The sequence below is a fragment of the Toxorhynchites rutilus genome, chromosome 2 (assembly GCF_029784135.1).
Source record: "Toxorhynchites rutilus septentrionalis strain SRP chromosome 2, ASM2978413v1, whole genome shotgun sequence".
Classification (NCBI taxonomy): domain Eukaryota; kingdom Metazoa; phylum Arthropoda; class Insecta; order Diptera; family Culicidae; genus Toxorhynchites; species Toxorhynchites rutilus.
Window position 1 is genome coordinate 142,576,154 of NC_073745.1, and position 22,449 is coordinate 142,598,602.

The 22,449-nt window shown below is 38.8% G+C and overlaps 2 protein-coding genes across 2 annotated transcripts in view; both read right to left on the reverse strand.

The window, feature by feature from the left end:
• LOC129767455 (pro-resilin) overlaps nucleotides 1-2,896 on the reverse strand; it is a 43,504-nt gene extending 40,608 nt beyond the window's left edge. Inside the window, exon 1 of the mRNA XM_055768377.1 lies at nucleotides 2,654-2,896. Coding sequence (XP_055624352.1) covers nucleotides 2,654-2,668 — 15 coding nt within the window. The 5' untranslated portion in view covers nucleotides 2,669-2,896. The remainder of the gene's footprint in view (nucleotides 1-2,653) is intronic.
• Nucleotides 2,897-16,584: 13,688 nt separating this feature from the next.
• LOC129766190 (uncharacterized) lies at nucleotides 16,585-16,989 on the reverse strand. The gene has a single exon (XM_055766700.1). It carries the CDS (start codon nucleotides 16,987-16,989, stop codon nucleotides 16,585-16,587), a length of 405 nt encoding a protein of 134 aa, XP_055622675.1.
• Nucleotides 16,990-22,449: the final 5,460 nt, after the last annotated feature.

Below are 22,449 nucleotides of genomic sequence, written 5' to 3' on the forward strand. Positions count from 1 at the left end.
CATGTTTTCTTTGAAAAAACTTTGTTTGCTTTGAAACAATTGATCCTAATTTTGTTCAAAGTCGAGATAGAGATATAGTACATTCTACAAAATTTTAGAACTTATTGAAATATGGCTTTTTGTCGAAGACGCGAACTTTCTATCTTTTCTAGTTTCTGGAATATATGGTATTTTAAAATGGCGACTCCTGAAAAAATAAGCCTTTACTCGTAACATTGTTGTGTGTAAATTCTCGCGTTTGATTCCTGACATGTTTCTAAATAGAAAAAATGTATGCAGAACACGTCAATCGTGATAATTTACACACGAAAATGTTACAAGTAGAAAATGTTAGTACAGGGATTCGCCCTTAATTGGACAGAACCTGCAATGTGACACGAATAATTGGACAATTGTATGGGCTATTCATATATTGTTATCAGAATTTTTAATAAACATGTTTTTGAGTTAATTGAATTTTTATTTTCAAAATAATTGTTTGAATGTTTTTTTTTATCGTTTTATATTATTTTAATGGAAACTCAAACAATTTCCTACATTTCATTCGTTGATCAAAAATGTTTTAGGTCTTATAGTTTCTGAGTCAGAAACTTTTAAGAAAACTTAAATAAATTTTTTTTAAACATTTTAGCTCAAAAACTATAAATCCCACAAAAGTTTTCATTAAAAATATTTTTTTTTAATTTCAATGAAAAAAATATTTTGAAACTGAAAACTAACTTTTCTCAAAAACATGTTTTTTTTGAATAAAAGATGCATGCATGAGTAGCCCATACAACTACCAACAAGTCATCCATACTTCGGAAGAAGGGCACTGCTACAAGGAAAGCTTTTTCTGGCAACAACTTCTTAATGTTTTCTTTGAAATTTGACTGCTAATGTTTCACGCGCAAAATTTTCGTCTGTTTATTATCCAGATTGATATGTCCTGGAAACTTTTTTCTGTTTAGAAACATGTCAAACGCGAGAATTTATCTTAACTTTGAACAAAATTAAGATTAATTGTATTTTTTCAAGAAAACATAAAAAAAGTTGTTGCTGGAAAAACCTTTTCCTTGTAAAAATACCCATCTTCGGATGTATGGATGATTTGTTGGCTATAGTATGGGCTATTCATTCATTTATTTTTTGAGAATTTATATATATTTTTGGAAAAAACTTTTTTGTTTTGGATTGTTTTTTATGAAAATTTCAACAATTTTCTACATTGCATTCTTTAGCCAGAATTGTATATATTATGGTTTTTGAGCTAGAAAATTTTGTTAAAAATTACGGAAAAAACATTTGGCCGTTTTCAAAAAGTAATCTAATTATTTTTAGAGATTGCAAGTATACGAAGTTGCTTAAATGACCAATGTCTTTAAACCCATTCCGTATCCCCGCAATTTAAGATTGTGCTGCCAACTATCACTCATTTGCGTGCGAAACTGGATTGTATTTTTGGTTTTGGTTTTCAATCTTTTGTTCAGAAAATTTCGAATTGAAAATTACTCATCTAAACAGAATGTAGTCACAAATTTGTTAGAGATTCAAATGTCTATCCCCAACATCTTTGTCGATGAGTACATTCAATTTATACAAGTACTTTTCATTTTATTATTTTCCAAAAAAATGACCCTTTTTAAATACCTCCTCATTTAACAACAATATTTGCTCTATCCTATCCTTTAATCATGATTCAATAATCTACACTGTAATGTTGAGTGCTACCGTGTCGGTTCTACTAGTAAGTTATTTACAGATTTAACAAAAGTAGACTTTTCTACTTAAAAATAGAACTTCTTTTATCATAGCCATTACTTTCCCCTAGCCAGATGGTTTCTGTATCTAGATGAAATTTTTAAAAAGATATATTTCCATCAATATACAACATTCCTCTTGGATTTGAATGTTTCGTATCAAAGTGCCTATAAAAGAATTCAATTATTGCATAGATTGAAACGTGTAAATTCTAAAATACTAATCTACTTGATCGAGCAGTTCAGCATTCGTGCTTGTTTGAATTGCATTGGAACAACCGAAGGCATGAAAATACGTGTAATGTTGCATAAGATATAAACCTATTGTATGAAATTGTTATTTTCTCTCTAAAATCTGCATTAATACATTTTTGAAAGCATTCCCACAGTTATCATCATGTGCTATGCATGCGTTTAGAGCTGTGGAAATCTTCTCATCATCCGGGAACTAGGGAACTAGTTGAACAACTTGAACAACTCACTTTCAGACTGATGGTTACAAAACAAAAAGCCATTGAATTCACTTCACATGTTTCCTTGCGGCTTCTTTATGTTCGATCCGATCGATTGGTCATTGAGTGGGACACTTTTTTCGAATCAAGTAGAGTAGCCGATATCGAAATTAGAGAAATGATTCGAAAATTAGATTAAGCATAAGTGCGTCTAAGTCCATTTTCAAATGGTCGTTAAAATATTAGCGATCAAACTTGCACTCGCATTTTGATTTTTCTGAAATACTTCCGGGAACATTTTAATCGAATGCGAAATGCGAAATCAAGATATGTCAAAATTATTCACAGGTTTAATTATCACAGTTTTCGACACCCGAATATAAAAATCACCAACATACTAATTCAAATTCACTTTCAAACCACAATCTCCAACCATTACATCAAAACAGTATCACTACTCACCAAAAATTTCATCATTTTTACAGCTTTCAAACTCCGGAAACTATTCACAACAAACTTAAATCACTTTGCGTAATCCGCTCAAAAGTCCACAATCCAAGAGCAGAAACAAATCTTCTTAACGAATGATTGAGGCACCAGCAGCACTTGATCCTCCCACGTTGTGCACCTGATACTTCTTTCTTAGTGCGAGTAATTGTTGTTTCACTTCCAAAACACCGAAATCAACTGTCGTACCGCAGCCAGGTGAGCTTCCTTTTTATTAACTGTAAATCAAAGTGAGGAGTTTCGTACACATCTCGAGATTTTCCCGTCCACAAACCGACGACCGAGGTTGTTGTTGATGATGATGTTGAAGATCCTCTTTACTCTCAAATCTCCCGCGCTGCTCAACTAATGTGGGCTAAAAACGTCGACCAATTTGAGTAGAAAAAACGCTCGTTTTTGTGGCATCGGTGAACATCAAAATAAAGGACTTAGTAACGACTGGGTCTCTCTCTCTCTCATGCATTTGCATGTGTTCAACGAACGTGTGTAGCGAAAAATTGTTATTATGCTGCGAAACGGCCACCCGCCGATGCTATTCCAGGGTGCTGGTGGTGTGAAAGGCGAGACAACGATACAAAGTTGCGCGTGTTGCGATGCTCAGAGAATTTAAGCTCACGAGGGGGTGGTGATTCTCACCCGATGGGTTTTGAGAGCGCGGCAGCTTTCAGACCGGATGATGAGAGGATTTCCACAATCATCGAGAGATGTTGGAGAGTGGAAGATGCGCCTCTAACGATCGTCGAACTTCGGTGGCGTTGGAGTGATCTTTTATGCAAGAAGATGATGATGACGATGACGTCGGTTGGTTGAACTTGACTTGGAACTGGGTTAGTCAGTGTTTCGACAAGCCGGCACAACGATACACACAAGTTCTGGAGGTGCGGAAGGCTTGGCTGATCGATCGATCATATGGCGAATATAAACGAGAGTGCAGTCGTTCGAATACATCGTTATTATATGGAAATGATGCGTTCGTTGCGGTAGGTTACATACATGGAGTCGATAAATTGTGAAACAAAGACCCATCGTGTAAAACGTTCGAACAATAACGAAAATATTCTATCTATACTGTATTCAGGAATTGAATTATATAATGAAAATATGTGACCAAAAAAAAAAAAGAAAACTTCACGATCTGTGGTCTTGTTCCAGAAGTGTGATTTTGTTGTCGTAATTATTGATTGTGTTTGTTTTTTTATAGTTCACATGGTTTCGGAACCAATATAATATATATTTTTTAATATTTTTTTTTTGAAATCTGAGGATTTTTAACATGAGATATTCAAAAATCAGAGATGTGATTTTCTTAATTTTTTTTTATACATATAATATTCGATTTATGAATATAAAAAAAGAATTTAATTTATGATTCATCTCCTTAAAGTCAGAACACACTTTTTTCACGCGAATAAAAATAAATTTATCAAGAATCTCTCAGGAGATGATAGTAGATCATTTTTGATGGAGAAAAAATTATCTATGCATACGGTTGAATTTCAACAATGACAGAATTATCGAACTTTTGTTTTGTTTCGGGCTGTGTTTGCCCCAAATTGGCTCTACATTAAAAGTACGCTACGTAAGACGATTCTATTGCTTCCATTTGAAAGATGAGCAAACAGTACAGGATGTAGTTGTGGAATATCTAAATTAGTGGATTTAAATAATTTTTGTTATTGTTATGTATTTTTTATTGGTGCTTTTATTAATTTTATCTCAAAAATGTCACAATAAATTTGATTGTTTCTATCAACCATATCAAAGCTCTCTAATCGCTCTACAGTTTTTTCTTTGACACTCAACTTTTATCTTTCTTAATTTCTCTGAAGACGAATTTCACGCCAACTCGACTGGCAGCATCATCTCAGATAGCAGTGGAACGTTATGGGTGTAAACACATGGGTCTTTGAAGCAAATTTGCATACTTATTTAATATTTAAGAGAGAGTTTGAGTTACTTTTTGAAAAGGGCTAAGATGTTTTTTCCAAAAAATTTTTTACAAAAAATATCACTCAAAAACTGTAATACTTTCACAATTTTGATCATAGGCTGAAATGTGGGAAAGTGTTTTCATAAAAAAATACTAAAATAAAAAAAAAATTCGCTGAAAAAAAATACTTTAAAACTAGAAACTCATTTTTCTCAAAAACGTATTTTTTTTAATTCTCAAAAAAATCATGTGAATAGACCTTACAATTTCTAACAAGTCGTCTATACATCGGAAGATGGGCACTTTTACAGGGAAAAACGTATATCTAACAACAACTTTTTCATGTTTTCTTTGAAAAAATTACAACTAATCCTAATTTTGTTTAAAGTTAAGATAACGATATAGTGTATCCGGCAAAATTTTAGATCTTATTAAAATATGAACTTTCATCGAAGACATCAACTTTCTATCTTTTATAGTTTCTGGAATATAAAGCATTTTTGTATGGAGATGCCTGAAAAAAATAATGTTTAACTCGTAACATTTTTGTGTGTAAATTCTCGCGTTTGACCTGTTCTTATATGACTGAAAAATTTACGGAATTTGCTAGCGCAAACATTTTATCACTGGTTTTGACAAACACTTTTATTGCAAACCCCAATGTTCAAGAATTATTTTATTACCATCTTCCATTTTCCGGGAAATGACTTTGAAAAATCGAACATTGGCCGAAACCCGCACTTTTTATTTGCAAGTACAAACATACCGCGAACTGAAAGTCACTTCAATTAGCAAATATACGGTATTCATAAATGCATCAATTTTACATTCCGGGACGAACAAGCACAGGAGGATGGAGGTCTCTAAGTATGAACTTAAATTAATCCACCTAAGGGGAGATTTGACATTTCATTTTTCATGTAATTTTAACGTATTACTGGCAGGTTTTTTTCTTTCAAACGAAAGCATATGCTGTTATTTTTATTGGATAAATATCTATGCTTAAGAATCATTTCTTCCTAATTATCCATTTCCCGAAAAATCGAACATTTTCCAAAACCTGCCAAGTACCAAAGTTATGCGAAAAAAGGGCATTGAGAATTGGATGGCTATTATTCGGTCCGGCGGAAGAATATTCACACCAGCAATCTCATTAGAATCCTCGGTATACGTACTGATAATTTTCTCCAGTTCCTGCACACACGAACACACGGGCCGTAATCACTTAAGGTTATTACGGACAAAAAATCGTACAGATTTTCAATAATATTTGCTAAATTAATCGATATTTGCAAACATTCACAATTGAAAATGCAAAAACAAATGAAAAACCTTCCGTCTTTCAGAGTGAATGAACCAAAATGCGCTGCGGAGGTTTGATGTGTTGGTATTGATTCAGCAGAGAACAATGTTGGTTATGGCCAACGTTTTCTTGTAGGAGGCTCAATCGATTGATTTCTGCCCAATATTTCAATGTATGTTCTTTTATCAATGTAATACTGTAGAAATGTTCACATATTTTTGAATTTTATTGGGTTTTTAATTGAAATTGAGAACACATTCCAAACATACTGCGTTAAATCGAATTTATTGTTATGAATGAACTTTGTAGTAAGTGGTAGCTAATAAATAAAGCTATCAGTGCAACAGTGTGTCACGAAAAGTCACGAGTCACGAAAGATATGACGACGATCCAGAAAGATATGGATTTGGAGCATTTAATATCAGTTTCATTTACATAAAAGTAAGCGACGTTGTCGTAAGAATAATCGCGTTTCTACGACTCTTTATCTGTTGGAATTCTTCAACTTTGGTAAACACACTATAAAAAAATTAAGAAGTAGAGTGCGACGTCTGAATGTATTTTTGACATAGTGTAACTTCGTGAAAAATAAACGCATGAAGGTGATTCGTAGATCATTTCGAAGAAACAAGTTTTTAGTTTTGGAATATTTTGCGCTCATATTTTTACCTTGATGTGTGCTGGTAGAGTGAAAAAATACATCGGGAGGAAAGAAAATAAATATATATATTTTCTGTTTTTTAAAGCTTTTGTACAGGGTTTTCCAACCTTAAATTCCGAAATTAAATTGAAATAAAACACACTTAGAATTCGAATTTGGATTAAATTTTTATTTCAAATTAATGTTTGGTTTATGCCATTATGTGTGAAATACAACATCATTCAAATGTCCACCTAGGACTTCCTCGCACACCTTGATCCGGAACAGGTAATTTTCGATGACTTTTCGGCACATATGGGGCGGTATCTCGGTCATAACTTCACGAATGTTGTCTTTCAAATGTTCAAGAGTTTGCGGAGAGTTGGCATAGACACGGTCTTTCGCATAACCCCACAAAAAAAGTCTAACGGGTTGAAATCGCATGATCTGGACGGCCAATTGGCATCACCAAAACGCGAAATTATGCGTCCCTCAAATTTCGTTCGCAATATGGCCATATTCGGTCGTGTTGTGTGGCACGTGGCGCCGTCCTGCTGAAACCACCCGTATCCACATCTTCAATTTGTGGCAAAAAAAATCCGTTAACATGCGGCCATAGCGCTCACCATTCACAGTTACCGTCTCGCCGTCCTAATTTTCAAAGAAATACGGTCCGATGACTCCACCAGACCATAATGCGCACCAAACAGTGACTTTTGGCGGATGCAATGGCCTCTCAACAATCACGTGTGGATTTTCTGAGCCCCATATACGGAAATTTTAGGTGTTCACATAGCCACCGAGCTCGAAATGTGCCTCATCGCTGAAGAAAATTTGATGCGAAAATTCAGCATTTTGCTGCTGTTGTTCGTTCACCCAATCGACGTATGCCCGACGCATTCCATGGTCACCACGCTCTAATTTTTGTACCAGTTGGACTTTATATGAATGTAGGTGCAAGTCCAAATGCAAAATTCGCCACAATGATGTGTTTGACAAGCCCAATTGCTGAGCACGCCGTGGAATCGAAACATTCGGGTCATCCTCCACACTGGCAGCAACAGCAGCAATATTTTCGGCCGAATGCACATTACGATGATGCACAGGTTTCACAATATCCGCTACGGATCCAGTTTGTTCGAATTTACGCACTACATTAGCGATTGTGTGCTCTGTAGGCCGTCCATGACTACCAAAATCCGTCCGTAATGCTCGAAAAACATTTGCCGTTTTTTCATCATTTTTATAGTATAATTCAACAAAATTCACACGTTGTGCGTTGCTAAAACGATCCATATAGTAAAATGGCAGACACTCAACTAACGATATTACGCTTTGGTTGACAGCTATGTCAAACGGTTGTCAGCGCAGGGCTGTATACTTTCGGAAGCCCGAAATGGAAAACCCTGTATATTAACATGATTTTTTACAAATCAATAGCAAATCCAATTAATCCTACCAGTTATTCCTAGATTCCTAGAATTTTCATGTAGTATCTCTAACCAGGGCTTGGAAATATTGAGCTGGTTAAGTAATATTGAAAATATATTTTTATCAGTGTAACGCGTTTGTTTTGATTGTCGATGCTGCTGTCATTCATTCGACGGCAAACAAATTTACAACTGTGTTCATTCATATTCATTCTGTGCTATCTGAGCTTTCCTTAAAGCTCGAGTCATGAGAATTCATTCACATTTATTCATTGCCATTGAATTTTCAAGAATGTTGTGACTGTTTTATTTCAATATCCCGATATGTGTGTGATTTTCTCATTGAGTCAGTGCCTTGCTTATTTTCGAAGTTACTCCGAAAGGGCAACGCAAATCGGTGGCGCAAGCGGAAATGCCAACAAAAGAGCAGGATCTGCATGCACACTCACAGCTAAGTATTGCATAGGCTTGAACGGCGAGGAGGCATTCTGCAGAATCGATCCGAGTAGCGAATGCAGCCATGTCAGCCAAAGCTGGATGTTGGCAATTTCATCCGCTAATCCTATTTATAGCACAGTTTCCGTTTGCAAAAGGAAGCTCGAAATATTCTCATTGCCCAATATTGTGTGTTCGGAATTTGAGTCAAGGATCAAATGTTTTCATCAAATTTTAGTCAAGACGGTATTTTCTTACATCCAAATTGGAGTCTTTTGAAGCATTTCTGACAAGTGGAATTGGAATTGCATATTCACTATGTAAAGTGAAAGCATTTAAACTGAGACGGAAACCTTGCAAATTAAATTTCTTGTCACTATTATGAGCATTCTGGACTTCGATATTTTCCTCAACGAATTTCTCCGTTTTGTCAGTGTCCGAGAACGATGCTGATAGTGAATGAACTGGTATATTAATATCAATATATGACAGAACTAGGGATATTTTGTTTTGTTCACAATCCGTGAATGCAGAAAAGAACGAAAAAGAGAATGAACAAAACTGGATGAATCAACTGTGAGGGGCTTGCTGTGATTGTGAGGTTCGGCGTTAGTTCATTTTCGGTATCCGGTTCGGAATGCAAGGGTATAATGATCGAATGTGGTTGGAAATTCAGCTGAAAAGATTGATGTGATACAGATATTTCCAAGCACTGTCTCTAATAGCAGGGATATTTTTGATTGAATTGAAAATTACCGTTTCGTATATGATGATGAAGGTTTCAATAAATAATCATCGCATTCCAAAAAAATAATACAACGTTCATACACCGTAATCTCGGTTTATGGTTTTTTTGTTTGCTCACTTTTCTTTCTAAGCTAACGGAGTGATCTATCAGAAAGATAATTCGCGGAATTTAGAATGCTGGAGAGAAGTATTAGGATACATTTGATATATTTATATATTGTTAGGTAAACTTGGTCACGCCCAAAGTGGATATGAATTCTTTCAAACATTCACGTTTCTTTAGCAAGCGAACGTTCGTGGATTCAATCGCAGAACTATTCATTGATTGATCTTCTAATATACCCTTTACAATTTTCTTCTAATATAAATTTCCTACTACTTCTACCAAAAATTGTCATTACACTATAAAATTATTTTCAGACACAATTCTCGTCCAAGATTCTTCAATTATTTGCAAATAACATGTTTCTCCGTTACATGGAATACATTTTCGACATACCTCCCTCTCCTATTCAGAGGTGAGGAGTGTCGAACCATCAGAGACACATTTATTGTGCTCTAAATCCTCCACATGCAAATTTCGTTCCATGTGCTTGATTATTTCTCGCGTTATGCGTTAAAAAACCACCTCGCATAAGATCATCCAAATCGCAAAACATACTGGAATTAACCCGATCAATCCAGTTTTATCTCTACACAATATTCATCGTCCCTATTGAACGCATAAATTATTTACCACCTAGCCTGCAAGATGTTACATTATTTTTTGCACTTTCTTCAGACAAGTAATGCTCTATAAATACTCCTTATGTATCTGCTAATGACAGGTTCCTGATTTTCCAATTGTCCAGAATTGAAATCTTGGCAAGATATCCAAAATTTGGGGCCTATACTGGAGGCCGGATTCATAAGGCACAATGGAAATCCGTACTTCACGCCTTACCTCAATGTCCATAAGCTATTGAGAGGATTATTCAACGATGTATCTGTTGTTATGTGTTGTTAATATTTTTGATAGCTTACCTTAGTTAAGAAATGCCAACTTCCTAAATGAACTACTTATATAACGTGGGATATATTCAGTATAACAGAATGAAGTCCCTATATGTACTCAATTTAGTCATTTATTTAAGTAAAACAAAAGCGAAACATCTTAAAAAAAAACTGCCTATCTAATATTATTCAAGAAACCAAATATGTAACAAGTTTGCTCGCTGTCATCACTTTCACGAACTACCAGTCTTTTGTTTCAGATTGGTATGATGCCACTTTCATCACTTGAGCATTCCTGATGTGATACTGGTGTCGACGAGTTCGGGAAGAGCTCAGATTAAGGGGACTTTGTAATAAAATATTTGATTAACAGTTGCGTGGATTTTTCACCAAACCTTTTTTAGACCTCCCTATATTGATTTAAGCATCTGTTAATATCTCACTGGAATGAAGAGCTCGTTTAACATTCCTGTCACATTGTAGAACATGATTTCCCAATGCTGTATCAAGGAAGTTGTAATTTTTGGTAAACACAACTTTCTTTTCTTCGTGTTGTAAATCAGCAGGATGACCTGGTGCATTATCAATTAATAGAAATGCGTTACAAGGCCTTTTTTTTTTACTCCGTTTATATTGACCAACTGGTTATTATGATTTACTTACACAACGAAGTTTTGTTTCATTCAAAATTCTTTGTAAAAAAGTCGGATATAATGACTTCCTTGACACACATGTCACATGTCGCTCATTATGACCCATTTTTGATAAATTATGTCCGGAAATAATGACGGATATTTTTTCAGAAAACGTTTTGTATGACGTCCGCTTATTATGACGCGTTTGAACAACCCGGACTCGTCAGCATTAAAAACCTCCGATCGGCAGATGTACTTTCGCCTTTCTTTTTTATGTTATGTAAAGAAAGTCTCATTTCAAATCTTTTGAACCACCCTTGAACCACCCCTTAGATCTACGATCACTAATGCCTTTTCCATATTTTCTAGCATAACATCTTTTATGAAGATGTGCCGTTACAAATCCCAGCTGCTACACTTTTTCTAATCAAATTTCTTCCTTTTTTCGTATTATAATTATTGTGGTTTCAGTCATTGGCATTATAAAATTTGAAAAATTGTTTCAAATTATACATAAAAAAGCTATCAAATTGATAACTTACCAGTTCTAATACATAAATTCGCACTCGTAGTCAAAAATATGAGCAATTTCTGCTTGCTTTCACATGCACTACTTTGTGTTCCGTAAATGTAAAAAAACAATACGAGAAGTCCCAGGCTGTCGCCATCAGTGTTGCCAAATGAGCCACAATGTTTTCAACAGTATTGAGGTGGATGCCCAACCCTTCCTAAGACCATGTCGATCGAACCAACAGCAGCGCACCGAACCGAAGCAATTGAAAAAGTAATTGCCATTCGATGCCAACCGATATAGTGGTTCTGAAATTTCCATGAAAATTTGTAGTTTTGCTCATTATAGCAAAATATCAGACCCGTATTTTTTTTATTTTTTCGTTGAGGTGATCATTGCGATTTTAGGGTGGTCTGAAAAATAATTTTTTCAATTTTTTTTTTAAATGACTTTTATCGCAAATCCCTCACTTTTAATCTACTGGACCGATTCCAATTATCGACATATCGAATGAAACCATTGAGCTAGTCTTTCCATAACTCATAACACCATAACACCTCTCAGATTTGTAAGATTTGTATGTAAAAAACCCAATTTGAGTTAACGGATATGGCTGTATATGCGAATATGCAATTAAATATATATTTTTAATTTTTCAAAATTTGTTAATTTATATATCGTGTAAAGCGGAATCGTGTAAAACAGGTACCGTGTAAATAGGGGGATAAGTGGCATACTTATGAAACAGAGTATATGGAGGTTGGGATAAATAAATCCGTTATCTATACATATGTTACAAACCAGAAATTGCTATCGATACTTTACAAGAAATCGATCGCTACAGTCATCTACTGAAAGAAACAAAATATAACCCTGCAATTAGATCGGAGTTTCCTTCGTATGGTAAAATTAAATAAGGAATGGCAACAATTGTCGAACAAAACGGGAAATATTTGACCTAAATCAGAAAATTCGAACAATGCTGAATAAGTTTATGTAACAATAATGGCATTGAAATGGCCTCAAAAATGTTTTAAAAGTACCCCCGAGCTACGATGTATCAAACATCATTTCAATAACAGGTTACATGTGCTGAACGTATAGAAATCAGGCTGTAACTCCCTAGAAACTTATTTAACCCGTTATAAGGCCATGGCAACTATATTGCCACCAACAAAAATATTTTTTTTGCTGCATTTGGAATATTATTTCAATATTTTACTTAACTAAAAACTTCTAAAAATATCAGGCAATACTCCATTTTTTTGGGGCTGCTAAAAATGTACGATATTAATTTGGGAGACGTTTTTATGTTACAAAACCGTGATTATAGAGCGTCGGCAGAAAATACGTGGGTGACTGACACCGAGCTTTCCGTTCAGACCGTGTCAGTCACCGGTGCCTGACAGTATAAAATATGACGATAAAAGCGGAAATAAAAATTTTTCGCAAAAATTTTACTGCTTTCGAGCAGAAATACCTTCTTACGTTAAGAAACGATGGCCCTAATACGTTCAAAAATTTCTATCGAGTAAATTATAATTTTCCAGTATTGCGCTTCGCATTGTCGTACTACGATATCAGCACGTGGCCTGATGGGAAAGTCGATAAAAAACCGCGTGGCACTCAACGTGTTTAATTCGTTAAAAATGCAATGAGAAGAAAATGATAAGTTGTTTTACTGTATGCGTAGTATTTAGGATCTACTGTGTGAGATCATGTAGTTTTTTTAATATGATAAATAGTTTGTTTGATGGAAAATTCAAAATTTTCTATCTTTCCTTTGTAATATTTTTCTTCTATAAAAAAATGGTTTTTTTCGCTGCAGTAGAAATATTGTTTTTATTTTTGTATAACCAAAGACGCAATGAAACTAATTTACAAGGCGGCGGCAAACAATGTTTTTGGGGTTAACGGGCAGTGGAAACTATATTACCACCAATTTTATCAGCTGTTTTAATAGTTAATTTTTTATCAATGGTAAATATGTGTTATTTCTCATGTAAGGATTATGTTCTCTGAAGTTGGAGTAGGTTAGTTGCCTAGTTTCCACGGTCTTGCTACGCTTCTCATTCAGCGCTCATCAAGAGTATTTGCACAATATCAGTGTCGGTCCCCGATCCCAAAGGTAATTATTGTATAAAAAGAAAATCGTCGGAGATTCGACTAGAAAGTAGTCTCATATTGTAAAAATCCGAAAACAAACATTTTTTATCATATTTCCTTATTTGTAATTGTTAGTTCCAGTGATCAACGTTTTTCTAACGAAAAGCTCAACGTCTGTCCCTAGGGGTCGACACGGAGTTCAACGCGTTTGAAAAGGTAACATGAATTTACCTATTCATATTTAATTTAACTTGAAAAGTTTACATTGTATTTTCCGCATTTATTGTCGCTGTTCACCTTGTTTCTATTAGGAGATAAAGCTACCATAATTCCGAGTCTCACTCAAGTTACCACGCTACTGCCGTTTCTCTATAAATCACTCGACTGAGGATTGCACTCTTCTGCTTTAGGACAGCAACAAAAAATCAACAACGTTCTCACAATTTGATTGTCCTCAGAATGCCGTAGATTGCCTACGTCCGGATATGTTTGTTTCCAAGCCCCGTCTGGAGAAGAGGCGAACCTCCGTTTGCATTTTTTCAATTGAATCAACCTCGTCAGCGTGCACAAAAGGCAACCGGCGGAGCGCAATTAATTCGCACTCATAAAAGTGACGGTTTATCGCTCGTAGACAGACACGCTATTATCCTACGACGACCGCATAACTGGTTCGCATTCCTCAAATCATCCACCGCACCCGGTGGGAGGCTTCAGTAGAGCCATTCAATTATTGTAATGACCACTCACGGTCAGCCGAACGGCGGCTGTTTTTCCCAACATCCGACGGACAATTTCTCCACCCACGATGCTTCTAAAACGCAAAAAAATAAAAGTATAGCTCCACCATAATCAACGCCTTGATGAGTCGCGCTTTCAGCAATCCGTCAGTTCGTGTGGTTGACCTAAATCGAGACCGGGGAATTAGACTAAAGCTGAACTAAAGACCACCGATAGCGATTGATCGCTATTGTGTTTTGAAACGCTGCTACCTCCTATTGATGGATCAATAGTCTCGGTGAACGTTTATGTTCATCCATCGATCCTAGGCACGTGTTGCATAATTGACAAACAGCTGGGAAGGGACCGAACAAACCAAGGAAAACTAATCGGAAAAAAATATCGATTAACATTCAGGCACCGTTTAATGAGCCATTTCTTCTGGAGTTCGTCGCCTGATCACAAGTCGCTACTGTCAGGCGCTCATTTTTTGTTGACGATTCGTAATTATGCATTACACCATCACTTTAGGTACGATTTGCCATGCGGCGGGATAACACATTACGTAAGGTTGTTTAAATCTCAGAGCAATTCGATGGCTTTTGCAGAGAGGCGAAAGAAGCTAGAACAATTTGGAGACCCTGCCTGGGTCCCGAGTATGTGATTGATAAATATGATTGTGTTCAACGAAGTTCACGATCGAAGATGATCGCTGAGGAATGCCACCAGCCGATGGCGTGATTAGCCTTTTAGATACGCTTCACCAGGGCAGAAGGAGAGGTGTAGGGGCTCGGGTTCTGTCTGTCGATAAGCCATTCGAACAGAGACCTTCTATTGTGAAGCAGGCATCCGCAGAATATAGGACTATTCGTGATTTTGCAATTGGAATCCATCACTATTTCGCAATACATCAAAACAAAAGTGAACTGAGTTATGACAAGCGTTGCAAATTTCGTTTGTATGTCGTTTTTCTAGTGATGACATGAAGTGGAAGTAAATAAACAATAATAATTTAACCACTAGAGTCATTTGTTTTGAGTTGCTCCCATGGCTCCACTGCTGGGAGATTCGATCGCGACAGAGATACATATTTTCGAGCGCCCAAAATGTTGCTCGACCTGGCAATCAGATATCGGATCCATCACGAAGTAAATATGATATTCGAATCTGGATTTGGTATCTACATCACTAAAATGGATATGAAAATTGAGAAAAATCCTTACAAGCTATATTTTTAAATGTTAAAACTCCAGAAACATGAAGAAAAGAAACCGATTTTTCCACCCCCTTAATGGTAACCATTTCTATCTAAATTTGGCAACGCATAAAAACAACAACAATGTGTGCGCGCTGAATCGGTAGGACGAGAGCGAATGCTCTGTTTGATGGAGCACTCTTTACTAAGGAAAACGTGCTTCTGAGCGCTTGAACTCGAGAGTCCACAGCGGATTGTTTTTTGGAAACGAGTTCTGAAAAGAACTGATCATTTACTACTTCATGAATTGGTAGAGAAAAACACGAAGCCCATACTAATTCATACATGTATATTGTCCTTCACTTCACATCGTCACAGGATATGAAACACTCTTTTGCTACTGCTACTTCCATGTTTTTGCTGCTGTTGATGTTGCTGATATTACTACTGCTTTGCTACAACTACTGTGGCTGATATGATATGTGTTTCTCAGGGAGTCGAATCACGAGCTTAAACTTTCGGGGTTAAATATTCACCAAACAACGACGCGTATACTTTTAGTAAGCTACTATTTCTCGTAGTCCAAAATCCAATCTAGAATCCAATCTTTATTGCGATATAACACATGTACTTTCCAACTATGGCTACTGGTGACCAGCTAATAGTGACTCTAACGATTAAAGCAAAATTAAAAGTGATCGAGGAAAAGGAACTGCCTAAAAACTGACCAATTGCGCAACACTAGTGGTGCGTTTTCAAGATACGTTGCGTTCAGCAGTCGGTTTAAGAGCTGGATTCTACACAGATTAAATTATTTAAAAATGCGAATCAAATCTAATCTTAAACTAATCATAGCCGGCCACCTGAAATGAAACATTTCACTGATATTCGAAATATGTTAAATTCAACTAGTTCTTCTTCTTCGGGTTTGAAATTCACATTAGCTTCTGTTTGTTATTTCCGATGCCATCCGGGTTGGGTGTTGCATTAATCTGCATGCTCGTCTCTTCTTCGTTCATCATAGGCAATGGACAAAGTTTCGTCACAGCTAGCTTGAATGTCGAACCAGTTGAGGTACGCACGGTAACCACACGAGTCACTCCGTCCTGCCCAGGATGCAACTCCAAGATGCGAATTAGTGGCCAGCGCACTGGTGGTAAAAGGTTGTCTTGCAGTATCATCACTTGGCCGACTTTGAGATCAATTGCGGCCTGTCGTTGGAGCTCCTTAAGGTACTCAGTCTTCTAGTGGTACCAAAACTGCTGTTGTTTCTGCTGGATAATCTGGTATCTGTTCCTCAACCGGTTCACTGGAACGTCCATCATGTCTGGGTGAGGTAGAGCTTGGAGTTGTGAGCCGACCAAAAAATGGCCTGGCGTGATGGCTTTGAAGTCGTTAGGATCCTCCGATAATGGTGTTAATGGGGTAGAGTTTATCGCACTTTCTACTTGCGACAGTATCGTGACCAAGTCCTCGTACAGTAGAGAGGTGCTGCCTAACTGACGAAGCAAATGTTTTTTTGCCACCTTCACCGTGGCCTCCCATAAGCCGCCGAAGTTGGGGGCGCGCGGTGGGATCATATTCCATCGGATCCCTTCATTTGCGAGAGCGGTAGCGATACGATCGGTATCTTTAGGGTTTGAGAACATTTGATAAAGATCGTGCAGTTCATTTCGAGCATCAACAAAGTTTGTGGCGTTGTCCGAAAAAATATTATCGGGCTTGCCTCGTCTAGCTACGAACCGTTGGAGAGCGGAGAGAAAGGAAGCTGTGGATAAGTCCCCCACCAGCTCAATGTGTACAGCTTTTGTACTGAAGCAGACGAACAGAGCAATATAGGCTTTGGTAGAAGCAGTCCTACGGTTTGGGGATTTTACAAACACAGGTCCACAGTAAAGGGTGTGTCACATCAAATTGCATCACGGAAAAAACGCTGTAGAAATTCGCCCAGTAGACCGATCCTTTTGAAAATTTTAGACAGTAAAATAAATACTATTAAACAGCTTTTGGCATGTTCTTTTTATTCATACTTCGAGCCCAAGCCCGTATGCTCGAACCTTCCTCTTTACCCCGTCCATAAGGTTCTGTACAACGTCAGGTTGTAGTTTTTTTTGAACAGAAATCCATTTTCTCTTGAAGTCCGCCTCCGATTTGACAACTTTTGGGTTCTTCCGGAGGGCCTGCTTCATAATCGCCCAATATTTCTCTATTGGGCGAAGCTCCGGCGCGTTGTGCGGGTTCATTTCCTTTGGCACGAAGGTGACCCCGTTGGCTTCGTACCACTCCAACACGTCCTTTGAATAGTGGCATGAAGCGAGATCCGGCCAGAAGATGGTCGGGCCCTCGTGCTGCTTCAATAGTGGTAGTAAGCGCTTCTGTAGGCACTCCTTAAGGTAAACCTGCCCGTTTACCGTGCCGGTCATCACGAAGGGGGCGCTCCGCTTTCCGCAAGAGCAGATCGCTTGCCACACCATGTACTTTTTGGCAAACTTGGATAGTTCCTGCTTGCGAATCTCCTCCGAAACGCTGAATTTGTCCTCTGCGGAGAAGAACAACAGGCCCGGCAGCTGACGAAAGTCCGCTTTGACGTAGGTTTCGTCGTCCATTACCAGGCAATGCGGCTTCGTCAGCATTTCGGTGTACAGCTTCCGGGCTCGCGTCTTCCCCACCATGTTTTACCTTTCGTCGCGGTTAGGAGCCTTCTGAACCTTGTATGTACGCAGGCCCTCCCGCTGCTTGGTCCGCTGGACGAATGAACATGACAAATTCAGCTTATTGGCGACATCCCGGACCGAACTTCTCGGATCACGTCTAAACTGCTTAACTACGTGCTTGTGATCTTTTTCACTGACGGAGCATCCATTTTTGCCGTTCTTCACCTTCCGGTCGATGGTTAGGTTCTCGAAGTATCGTTTTAGTACTCTGCTGACCGTGGATTGGACGATTCCCAGCATCTTACCGATGTCCCGATGTGACAACTCCGGATTCTCGAAATGAGTGCACAGGATTAATTCACGGCGCTCTTTTTCGTTCGACGACATTTTTCCAAATTTACGAAAAATTGACAGTGAAGCATGGCCAACGTGAGCTATACACTCTTATCTGATAATAAGCGAAAGCTGAAGATATAATTCCTAAAAATTAAATTTCTACAGCGTTTTTTCCGTGATGCAATTTGATGTGACACACCCTTTAATCGATTCCTGTGGATGCGAAGGGGCGACTGGGCTTAATTCTGACGAGGGGTAATTGTCCGATTGGTTGCTGTAATGGACGAGGGTTAACACGAGTACAACGATAGCAACTGCATATCACGCTACGTACAGCCCTTCTTCCATTTGTAGGCCAATAATCGTTGCGAACTACTCCCAATGTGAGCGATATCCCACCATGAACCAATTTGCAGTGGTATGATAACAAAAACATTCGAGTAAATCGGTGGAAACCAGGGAGTAGGATTTGATGTTTGGTATTGTAAGCCTCTTCCGACAATCTGGGCCGACCTACTCGGATTATACCCAACGAATCCACGAAAGGGTTCAGAAGCTTGAGTGTGGAATTCTTCGGTACCAGTTTTCCTCTTTTGAGCAGATGTAGTTCCGGTTTGAAGCATTCTTTTTGGACGATCTTCACAAGACAATTTCTTGCATTTTCGAGGTCACTAGGTTGGAGAGTGATGGTAGATTGCTTCGGTCCCTTTTGTATATGACGAATGAACCTCAAGCAGTAAGCAGTCGTACGCTGTAGACGATTGTACGAAAATGATCGTGTAAAAAAAGGATTGAGTGGTGGTGGATTTTGCAGTAGTAAAGTGGATGTTTTACGTTCCGTGTCTCCATCTGCATGTGTTACTCTCGGGATTTCCAGCTTCGGCCAATTTTCCTCTCCCCTTCCCAACCAACTGGGTCCATTAATCCATATTTTGCAAGTCAGCAATTGTTGTACGATCAAACCTCTGGATACAATATCGGCGGGGTTATCCATTCCAGGTACATGCAGCCATGAAGCACCGTTTGTTCGGGTTTGAATGTCTGCTACCCGGTTTGCCACAAAGGTTTTCCAGGTTTGTGGTGGTGCCCGAAGCCAATATACTACTACCATCGAGTCGGTCCAATAGAAAATAGGTACGGCTTCCAGATTCAGTGCAGTGATAACTCTCGACGACAAGCGAGCGCCGAGTTGAGCTGCGCATAATTCCAGTCTCGTTTTTGTAAGGGTGCCACTCTAGATTTCGCTGCCAATAATATCACCTTAACTTGACCGTTGGCCTGAGCCGTCCATGCGTAGATGCAGGCTCCAAAAGCTCCAGGCTGATTCCGATGCGTCCGAGAAGCAATGCAGCTGCACCTCCCCCACGTCAAAGGCAAACCATGGAACCCGAAAATTGGCTAGCGATGGCAGGTCCTCCACGAAACGTTTCCATGTAGTACGCACCTCTCCAGGCACTTCTTCGTTCCAATCGATAGACATCAACCAAAGTTGTTGGATGAAAATCTTCGCGCGTACAACGATAGGAGCGATTAATCCCAATGGGTCATATAATTGAGCAATAACAGACAAGATTCGTTTTTTCGTAATCTTTCCGTCCGTAGAAAATGGCCCGAAATTGAAACAGAACTGATCAGACGTAGGCTTCCAAGAAATCCCCAAGGTTTTCACAATTTCTCCATGTTCACGGTCTTTATTTGGGGGGTGGGCTAAGTTTTCTGGTGCTACTCCTTCCAATACATGAGGGAAATTCGAACACCATTTCCTCACGGTTCATTAATTCGTCCATTTCTTTGCGCAATCGTATTGCTGTCGTGATGTCTACTTCGCTTCGAACAAAGTCGTCCATATAAAAATCTCGCTTTAATGCGGCTGCGGCGAGAGGAAACGAATGACCTTCATCATCGGCGAGTTGATGAAGTGTGCGTGTCGCCAGGAACGACGATGGCCCCAATCCGTATGTCACTGTGGTCATCTCGTATACTGTTATCGGGTCGGTCTTACTGAAACTCCACAACACACGTAGGAGATGTCGGTCATCGGGATGGAGTCCGATCTGCCGATACATTTTCTCGATATCAGCTAACAATACAACCGAACCTTTGCGAAATTGGAGCAGTATATCGAAGAGCTCATCTTGTATGACAGGACCAACTAGTAGCGAATCGTTGAGCGAGAACCCAGTACTTGTTTTGGCAGAAGCGTCAAACACACTCCGTACCTTGGTAGCGGTGCTTGATTCTTTCAACACCGCATGATGTGGAAGATAGCGGGATTTGGTTCGTCCGTAGGTACCTCATGCATGTGCCCCAGTTCTATAAATTCCGCCATGAATGCGTGGTACCTTTCTTGTAGAATGAGAGTTTGGTCTAGTTTACGTTCTAAACTTTCTAGTCGGGATTTTGCGTTGGAGTAAGACTCGACTATCATGGTTTCGAAACCTTCTTTCTTGGGATATTTCACGAAGTATCGTCCAGTGGAATCTCTTGTGACCGTTTCCTTATAGAATGTCTCGCAAAATTGATCGTTGGGGGAAAGGTTGACATTATCCAGTTCGTCCAGTTTCTAAAACTTCTCGATGTTTCGGCTCAGTGTTTCAAGAGTGGAGGTGCAGCAAACCAAAGCTTGGGGCATGGGATCATAAGATGCTTTGCCAGATACAAACCAACCAAATCTACTTTCAATTAAGGTTGGGGCTTGTGGGCCTATTTGCAACCGACCACCTTGAAGGATTGTATAAAAATGTTCCGCACCAATAATTAGATCCACTTTCCTGGCAATATTGAACTCGGGATCGGCCAGTGTGATGTCGTTAGGTATATGCCAGTTTGTTGTAGCGATGCTCACAGCGGGTAGATCAGTTGTCAATTTTTTGAGTACCAAACAATTGAGAGGAATAGAGAAATCGCTGACTCTCGACCTAACTTCGGTAGCTATCGAACAAACTGCTCGAATCGGAGACTCACCGACGCCTAGTATAGGTTGATCAATACGATGACGGAACAATCGGAGTTTTTGGCAAAGTCGGTCACTCATTAGACTGCTTTGTGAGCCACTATCTAGGAGAGCTCGCGTCAAATGTTCATTTCCATAACCGTCTAGCACTTTGACGACAACGGTCGATAGGAAAACGTTGACACCACGAGATTCTACCGCTGAATTGGAAGAGATTGCACCAGAAGTAGTTGCTGTTGTTACACCAACGGAATCGTTGTGTCTTGGAGGATTAGGCGCTGTCCGACTGTGTTGACCACATGAGTTAGGATTAAATACTGTTCGATACTGACGCATCGAACCATTGATCAAGTGCAATCGTTCTTTCAGCTGCATCTTTTCAAATACCGGACATTTAGCTAACGGGTGATGATCGTTGCAAGCTAGACATTTGGGTTGGTAGCTTTCTACTGCTACATAAGAGTTGATCTTCGAAGACGATGGAGTTTGGGTTTTAGGTTGCCTGACAGGGGGGTAGTGCTTTCCTTGGGACGAAGAGTTGAACTGTTCAGCCGAAATATGAAGTGACTCCAGAGTTCGAACCTTCCGGGTCAGGAAATCGATGAGGTTTTCGTACGACGCCTCCTCGTTTGCAGAGACAAATTCTTCCCATTCCTTGAGAGTGTGATCGTCGACTCGAGAACACAGTAGTTGAACAAGGAGGCTGCCCCAATGCGCTGTAGGTTCACCAAGCTGATTCAATATTTTCACATGTCGTTGGAAGTCTTCCAAAACGGCACGTAACCCTACAGCCGATTTTCCCGACACCTTCGAGTGGATCATCAGAGACTGTAGATGCCTTTTTTTCAGTAAGTAGGTATTTGAATATCGATTTAGAAGGGCTTCCCAAGCCACTGCATAATTATTCGCCGTAATTGTTAAAGACTCAATCAATTTGAGGGCGTCGCCTCGCAAGTAGGTACTGGCATTTTTGTATGCAGGGGATTTCTGAGGACGCGTGATTCAACGAAGAAAAGAAATCGTGGAATGTCAACCATTCATTCAGGTCACCATCAAACCGGGGTAATTCGATGGTGGGGAGTTTCACACTGGTAACATGAGAAATGGCAGGGACATCATGGTGGATCGTAGAATCCACTGGAGTTAGAGGAAGAGGAGGACGCTTA